Raw genomic sequence first — 8,941 nt, forward strand, 5'->3', positions numbered from 1 at the left:
AATCTTGGATGGCAACACTTTGGTCTTGCAATTTGTTTTCCCAACATTAATGTAAGCTGCTTTGGGAATCCCTTTTGAACATAGGGCATAGATTTTACTACTAAATGAATAATGCTGGGGTCTCATGGAAAGCTAAGAGTAGGTCTTCCATGCATCAACCGTACCACCTAACATTTAGCCCAGAGAAAAGTTAGCTTGGCCCATTCAAAATGCTATGTCCCATGTCTGCCTTTGGGGGCTATGTCTGATGGATTGTGCCCCCCCCCCCGCAATCTGCTGCCAATTCTGTGCTATAGAATGTATAACAATGTTATATTGTGACATCATTGGCCATGCAAGAGGCAGGGAATCTCTCTGGAATTGTTGGCTCTCCTCTTAGCATGCTTTACGGGTTTAATGGCCTAGCTTGCCACCAAACTGTGGTCTGGACCAACAATATCTATGATGGATGTGAGCTGTTTTACAGGGGTAGAGCTCAAATTGAGTTGGGCTGCAAGGATTAGCTTGCTGCAGCACCGTTCTAGAGCGTCCAGCCCTCTCTTGAACATCCATTAATCAAGGGCCCCTGCTTCCCATCCCATCTGCTTTAGAAATGTTTCTGTGGAATAAAACAGCCTTTGGATTAAACCTATGCTCTGTCCCATGCTTCTTGTAGACACCTTGGGTTGGGTTCCATCCCTTTGTGATAGGCTACTCACAGTAACCAAGACTTGCTTGGAAATTGCCACTGACTTGGAACACAATTCCTAAGAGTTTCAGCACACAGGCTTCTATGTCAAATCTGCTAGGTTGGCATTAGGGATTACAACGTAGAAGATAGTTTTTGTTTTGTCCCTTTTTGTGCTCTCTCTCTTTCTCTTTCTCTTTCTCTCTCTCTCCGTTGCATGCATTTGCATTTGTGTTGTCTGTCCTTTCTCTTGTTCACCATTTGCTTCTGGTCTTTCCTACTAAACAGCTGCAGTTCCGGAATCCTGCCCCATAAGCATTGAGGAATAGGTATGAGATTTGCGAAGTCCTCTGCTGCTCACTTCGTCTGAATAAACCTAGATTTCATTTTGCAGTATAATCTTTCTCTCTAAGGCTTTGTTTGATCAAACAGTCCCCACCCCCTACACACTTTTTTTGAAAAAAGGAAGGATTGCCTCTTGCGCATGAAATATTGGCAGGGGCAAGTGATACTTAATCACTTCTTGAACCAAAACACAAGTGCATAATGGGCTTTCTTAACTCATTGGTTTAAATGACTTTTAAAAGCCAAGCTACAGAATCTGAGGCTGCAATCTTACACATGCTTACCTAGAAGTAATTGCCATTGAACCCCGTGAAACTGACTTTTGAGCAGACATGCACAAGATTACACTGTAAGGCAAACCATGTGCATCTATTCATGACCAATAGAACTGTGCCCGGGTGCATTTTTCTGTTTCTAGCCATGTACTGGTTACCCAGGCTATTTCATGTTCAGGGACTAAGTCCACAAATGTTACGAAGGGTGTAGTGGGATGGATTTTAGTTTACATGTACTGGGGCAATTATTACCCACCACAACTCTTGACTCTCTTTTGCCATAGGATAGGCTGCTAAAAAATACAGGTTCCAGTACCAATCCTTGGGGGATTCCACCTTCTACATCCCTCCATCCCTGCTCTCTACTTCCTGTTTCTTGATCCACAACAGGACCTCTCTGATTCCATGACAGCTAAGCTTACTCGGGAGCTTTTGGTGAGGTAGCTTGTCTAAAGCTGCTTGAAAGTCCAAGTGCACAATATCAACCAGATTCCCTCTCTGTTATATCTATCTATTAATCTGACTACAGAAATATATTCACTGTTTTTGTCTTGTGCGCTCAACCACTTTGATTAGCAAATGCCCATAAAATGTTTCCTTCGCAAGAGTGCAAAAAGACTAACGCTGCTGAATTGACTAAATTTGACTATTCAAAAGGTTGCTGTGAACAATGAACTTTCATTCCTTGTGCTATCACATCACAATTAACTTTACATTTCAGCAAGGGCCCATTCCCGAATGAAGGGGGAGTTCTCATACTTCAAAGATTAAGTCCAGGAGGGAGGGAGATAACCGTTGCTGGATATTTGGTTTCTATATAATAGTTGCACTTTCTCTCTGCGCAGCAATGATTTCCTAATGAAATCCCTGCAAAGTGTATGAGATTTAGAGCTGTTTTGCAGGAGTTAATTGCCTCATTTAGCATATAACTATGCTGTAGGCTGGCAAGTGGTTTTCTTTCTTTTTTTTGTTTAGTACAAATATAATGCCTTGGGGTCAAATTAAAGCACATGAAAGATGTACTTAGTTGCTTCCTGTAGTAAATGAAAATCCCAGCTTATAACTTATGGCATTTCTTGGCTGTAGGCTCCATAGATGCCAAATAATTAAAATGTCTACTTTTTATTCACTGCATCAAAGATGAGAATATAAATAGCTGCGCTGTGCCCAGGGCGGCTATTTTCATACTTGGGCTATAGCTAAACTAAGATAAGTTAGAGTTATAGGGAATGATGTACAGCACTCTGTTAAAATGGTCCTGTTATGTTATCACCTTCCTAAGTCTGTCCGTCTGTGATCACAGAACACAGGCCTGGGCCAATAGGGCTGTTCTTACGGAATGGAAGGTATCAGAATGTTCTTAGAATGAAGAGCCTCACGGGCAATTCCTTTTACTAAATCCAGCAACCATTTGAAGATATTCTCACAGTGTGAGGCTGCTAAGTTTAGGAAGGGACCTAAGATACTTCCAGACACCATCTGCCTGTGCTTATATGGAAGACATTTGTGGGCATGCTTTGTGTACTTGGAGAAACTTTCATTTTGTTTGAAACCACAGCAGCTTCCATATTCACACTTGTATGGGTAACCTGTCAAACCTGCAGTGAAGATACTACAAACAGCTAGTTATGTTGGCTGGCTTGTCCAATTTTTCATGATCACCTGGAGGACCTAAGAGCATGATAAGTTTCCTTTTCTTTAAATGGATGGTTAAAGTGGTAGAAGAAATTATGACAAACCTCCATTAATATATTTTAAGTGCAGGTAGGAAAAGGTAAATGTTTTTAAAAAATAAAATAAAAATTAGTTTTACCGAAATTCAGATATACCTTGTAACAAATGTCAGTGTTACAGAATGAACCCAGGGCTCGATGAAGACCTAAAATGAGTTCTGTAAAAACTGCCACCCCTAGTTATTGACCGTTATGAAGAACCAGTCTTTCAGTACTCTTGCCAGAGTCTGTAGACCACTACATCTATTACTTGCCTAAATTTTAAAGCACAAACCTCTTGTTTTTCCATTCTTTGGCGCTGGTATTCTGCTTCCTATTATCCCGCTAAGCTCTCGCCAATAGTATTATCCATTACTTTTCTTCTCATAGGTATCCAGGCGTCAGCTGACAATCTTCTGAATCACAGCCAGACCCTGAGGCGCCACTTTTCTGCCAGCAGCATCAACCTGGAGTACGATGAAGATTTGCAATGCATGCTGGGACTTCTGTGCCCTCGATGATGTTGCATTGTGTGGAGAGGAAAATCACAGCACTGAACATGTTTCCCTAAAACACTTAAAGCAGCAAAGCTGTGGGCATTACCCCTGTCAAACCCTGCAGATGATGTGACATTGTTTTAAACACCACACATGGTAGCCAAGAATCCACCTTGCCCTTGTAATCATTCTGTGTTAAAACGAACACACAGTAGGACTGGCTGAATGGCTTCAGTTGGGTTCAGATGATGGTTGCCTCCATAAACTTTGATGCTTTGTCTCCTGTTATTATCTTGTCAACTCAGCATTCCCTATTCTCTGCTGATCTTTGTCTTTATGGTGTAACCGAATAATTGTTTGGTAATTGCCATAACACCCATTTCCCTTTTTTAAAAAAAATCAAGGAATTAATGCTGCTTCACCTATTTATAATTCTTGACAGGTGCATGTAGAATGTGTACCTGTAAAAATGTAATGTACACAGAGGACAAATTCATACTTGCAAACGAATGCATTGGCACAGCTCCCTATCACATCCACGCAGTGTGGAAGACATGTATTTGATGCCACCTAATACATGCAGCAAACCTGATAGCAGAAAAATGAGATTATAGTTCCTTCACCCATTCTACACTCACCCTGAAGTCTTTTGAGCTGCCTGGATAATGATTCCAGGTCACAACTAAGCAATCAATATGGGGGATATGTAGTATCCATTATTCTTCAAGATCTGGGCTGAATTCTGTGCTGCATAGAAGTGGCAAGATCTAGTACAAAGGGTTTCCCCCCCCCCCTTAAAATATGGAACATCTAGCAGCTGTATCTTAGAATGGGGGAGAGAAATGGTAAGCAGACAGCCAGTCAAGAGAAAATGACAAAAGAGATTCATTATGTGAAAATACAACACTGCCCTAGTGGCTGTTTCTGCTAATTTTGGATCCCATGAGAGGTGACAGAACAGGTGAAGTTAGGCATGTGGACTTGTGGTTGGGAAAAGATTAACTGGCACCAAGTTAGAGGAGCGTTAGTAAGTGCACTTGTAAAGTGATATTATTAAGGCAGACTGTCCCTTAAACTTCATGCATGGCATTACTTAAAAGTGCAGTCTTCCCCCTATGTGATAAAGGCCTTTTAAAGGCATCATTAGCTATGCATTTGTTCACTGTTAATGGTCTTGGTTTCCTTGGTGATGAGTGTACACAAGTCCTGCTGAAGCCAGCAGTTCCCCAGTCATTTTAACAAGCTGTCCATCCCAGCAGTCGAATTTGGTCTTTGGTTGGGACCCACCTGTTGAGTCGAAATTCTCATCCTTCCTTGTGCTGCATTGTCAAGCCTCCCCCTACTGTGCAGAGGCTAGTTGCCAGCAGTCTGGTGAATCACCAACACAGTCGTTTTAGAACCTGCTGTTTGAGAATATTTGCACTAAAACCATTGGAAGTTTTGCTGTTCTTGAATTGAGGGTGTGATTTCTAGTACACCCTGGCAAAAAAAAAAAGAAAAAAGGAATGAACATAAAGTGGCATTTGAGCAATTGCAACTGGGGGATGGAGTGGGGATGAGTGAAGCCTTCTCTTGGTCAGGTAAGGTTAGATTGGTGGTGGGTTTTTTGAGCTGGGCTTGACTACTCTCGCCTCCTACCACTCTCATTCCTTTAGCTCTTTCCTACTGTAGAACAAAATTAATGGTGTAGCACAAAGATGGCTTCACAAGTCTTTCTGGGCAGACTCCTTTGATCCTCCAGAAGGAGGAGAGCAGGTTACATCTTTAGCTTTGTGTTAACCGGCCCCCATCATCAAAGACAAAGACTTTGTCTCAGGCCTTTCTGTTGCATCTTCCTGTGTATGGTCAAGCAAGAAAACATTTGTGTTGCATTGTCTTCACCAGCAACACACCCTTCAATATTCCATTTCCCTGTCTACTTTTTGTTTCTCCTTGAAGGAGGGGAATGAGAAGAATGCTGGACACTTTTCAGTTTTTCTGGAGAACATCAGTTGTGTCTTTAGAAACAACAAAGAGGTATTGCGTCCCAAGTGTGCACATAGTTATTTTGTCCACCCTACCCCAGCTGGTCAGTCAGGTTTTTCTGTATAATCTGTTTACAAGAGACAAAGGGGTAAATATACACACCTTCCACTGTGAAATGCCTGTCACGTGGCTCTGGCCTTTACTGTAATTGACTGGTGGTCATGACAAAACTCTACAACCGGAGACCTTGGATACAGCCTTTAACCTGCTAATTACCCACATGGAGGAGCTTTCAGTATGGGAGTCTTGGGAAAATGGTTGTGTGGTCTTGGGAGTCTTCACAAGGGATAGTGGGGCTGGTGAACACCAGAAATGCTTGTTTTAGTTAAATTAATCAAGCTCTCCTCCCACTGCTCCACCAATAAGCCTGTTGTAGGATAAAGTGCATTTTCTCAAGATTTACCTCAGCATTCAAAACGCTGTATGAAGCAAGACCTGAAGACTGGGAAAAGCAATAACAAGAAAAATAGGACTGGCATAGACAGCATGGTTGTGTGTTTTTCCTCAGTTCCCTCACATACCCCTCTGAAGCAAACTCTTGTTTATGTTCCAGAGATTTCTCAGAAAATTGTAATAGTGGCAACGTGGATGGAATGTGGGGTGGGGTGGGGTTACTGAGGAGAAATGTATTTTCTTTTTGTTCGTTCCCCCCTTTACAGGGGTGGGGGGAAGTCAAAGGCAACAGAAATTGCAGGTGCAAGATGGTGTCCATCTGAATTTGTTACTGTGAAGCAGGCACGTGCAGCAGGGAAGCAAGTTGTGCCCCATGCAGGAGTACAGTCAGACTGTTCTTAATGGGTGCACATGCCACAACATAGGACTATGGAACCTTCTAGACACGCTTGTGTGCACCTCAGTGGCAGCAATGCAATATGTATTTATGACTGCATGACTCTTTAAAAGAGTGAATAAAGCTGTTTACAAGGGATGGACAGCTGTTTGTGTGTGTCATTGTCTGAGGTAAAAGATGTGTTACCACCACGCTATTATGGGCAGCGGTTTAAGTCATAGGGGCATGCTGCTGCTTGCCTGTCAATATAAAGAGGCTCATTTGTTTAAAAATGAATTTTGAGGAGGGGGGGGGGGTGTTCTAACATTCCTTAGGACATATTGTCCTATCTGCTTCCTCTTATGACAGCTACATCTCAGCAACACAAAAGCCATTTTCAAAATGTCAGGATTCATCTTTTTATTGATGTGCCTGGAACTGAGTAACAGATCTATGGAAGCTGGAACGATTATTTGCGTCACTTAAAACAACAGCCTAGGGCCACAGTGAGTTATATGGGAGGTGTAGTGAGTCTTTGAAATCAGAAGATGGCATGCAAGAGCCAAACACTCTCTTATTGCCCCAGAGAAAGGGATTTGCAATTACACAAGAGGTAGAAATTACATGAATGAGAAGCTTTTTGAGAAGAAATGGGTGGGAGAGATCTGCCAGTACTAAATTATAGTCTGGTCACAAACAAGGTCTGACTAGCAGAACATCTCTACCACCCAAATTTGAACTGTACTACCAGAACGTCCGTTACTACACATCCAAATATTGCAGAATGTTGAATTTCAGTCTTGTGATTTTGCAAGTTGGATTTTGTGAGTTAAATACGGGTTTCAGTTGTAGAATTGGAGCGCCACCTGTCCCTGCAAGAACCGTGACTGTTGGGGTAGCTCTCTTGTAGGGTGATGAACATCTCCCCTATTTCTTTATCAAAACTTTTCCTTAAAAAATAGCAAACGCTTTTAATGTTTCCAAAATGTATAGTATCTCACTGCTGGCAAAATATTGGGATGGTGGATTCTAGGGCTCAAGTTTAGGCAGGACGCTAATCATTGTGTTACTATACAGACTGGGGGACAGAGAGGTTCTGGAGGGCAAGAAAGAAAAAAAGGTGCCCCTGTTACTTTCCTACCTCCTAAAATCCCCCGATATAGCAAAGGAAAAGGAAGGTTTGGGGTTGCTGGGTTTTTTTACCTCATGAGTCACACCTGCCGGACCCTAACCCCTGAATAGTGGTTCAAGGGCTCAAGGAAGACAACTTCTAGCATCTTCTGTACCCCTTGCCTTTATAAACAAGCATAGTCATGATGAAACAGGACAGTTTTTGTTCTACAAAAACAAGCTACATGGATGCAACAATTATTTATTCTTACAGATTGTTAAATTAACTTCACTGTGAATTAGAACTAAGTTTGTCCTTTCAGATTGCAACTGTCCTTTACCCTTCCACATTCTCCCATATACCAGCTTTTTATTTGCTACCGAAAATTAATGCTCACCATGCAATTCTAACTTTGCCAGCAAATAGAACTGTGCCCTATTAACTAGTTGCCAGGAAGAGTGGGGGGGGGCTAATGTGTGTGTGTTTCGGTTTCACAGCGGTAACGCTAACTGCCTGAACATTTAACAGGGCGGTTGATAACTCAGGGATTGGAGACAGTCCGTAATGGGTGGTGCACTGGAGACAATGTGCTTTAAAATCATTAGAGGAGGAACTGTGCCAATATAATTTCCATTCTGAGATTGGCAGAGCAGAAGTGTAAACGGCAGAGAGCACCCTTTAACTCAAGATGTGCGCCGCTCTTTGTGAGTGAGCAACTGGTATGTTGCAACCTCTGCCGTTGGCGCTGGGCCTGCTTCCAAAGTGGGTAAACTGTCTTAGCGGGGCATTGTCTGATGCTTTTGTGAGGGCAATGGAATGTAAATGTCAGATAAACAATATGAGAGAGAGAGAGAGAAAAGATCTTTAAGGGCAAGAGATTGGCTTTATGTGTGTAGGAGTGATACTGGTCTCATAACATTTGTATCCTGCTTTTCCTCCAAGGAGCCCAAGGCAGTGTACTTGATTTCCACACAAGCACACGGCTTCATTTAATCCACATGACAACCCTGTGAGGTAGTTTAGGCTAACGGATACTGACTGGCCAATCCAAGATCTACCCAGTCGTAGTCTGAGACTAGCCAGTCCACCACTCTGGTTCAGTTGAAAGCAGCCATGGTAGAAGACTCATTTGTCTTGGTGGCCTGTGGGCAAAATCAAAACAAGGTTTTGAGAACTGTTCCACATCTCTGCTGTCCTTTTGACGTGGGGAGGGTTTCTGTCCATTTCTCCCCTGCCTGCCCATACCTTACTGCAGCCTGTTTTAATTTTTCAAAGACTGTAGGGGAAGTGACTGATTAACAGAAATATTTGGACACTACTAGCCAGGTGTGTTGATGTCACCACAGTTCAACTCTGCCCAGCAAAACTCTGCTGAAGCTCTCCAGAATAAAACACACCTCAGAGCATCAGCTGACCTGGACGAGGTAGGATCACCTTCCATTTCTAAGACAGATTTCCATGTGGGAAATGTACTTGATTTCAGTGTGTGTGTGTGTGTGTGTGTGTGTGTGTGTGTGTGAGAGAGAGAGAGAGAGAGAGA

The 8,941-nt window shown here is 42.6% G+C and overlaps 1 protein-coding gene across 5 annotated transcripts in view; it reads left to right on the forward strand.

The window, feature by feature from the left end:
* The window catches only part of RNF157 (ring finger protein 157), a 73,656-nt gene extending 67,207 nt beyond the window's left edge, over window positions 1–6,449 (forward strand). For 3 of the 5 annotated variants that reach the window (XM_081185380.1, XM_081185381.1, XM_081185384.1), the window contains one exon: window positions 3,390–6,449. In XM_081185380.1, the coding sequence (XP_081041506.1) occupies window positions 3,390–3,520 (131 nt within the window). In that variant the 3' untranslated portion in view covers window positions 3,521–6,449. Of the gene's footprint in view, window positions 1–955; window positions 997–3,389 lie in introns of all 5 variants that reach the window. The other 2 variants (XM_081185382.1, XM_081185383.1) reach the window with 1 other exon arrangement.
* The last annotated feature ends 2,492 nt before the right edge of the window (window positions 6,450–8,941 follow it).

This window comes from Podarcis bocagei, assembly GCF_964188305.1.
Source record: "Podarcis bocagei genome assembly, chromosome: 2".
Classification (NCBI taxonomy): domain Eukaryota; kingdom Metazoa; phylum Chordata; class Lepidosauria; order Squamata; family Lacertidae; genus Podarcis; species Podarcis bocagei.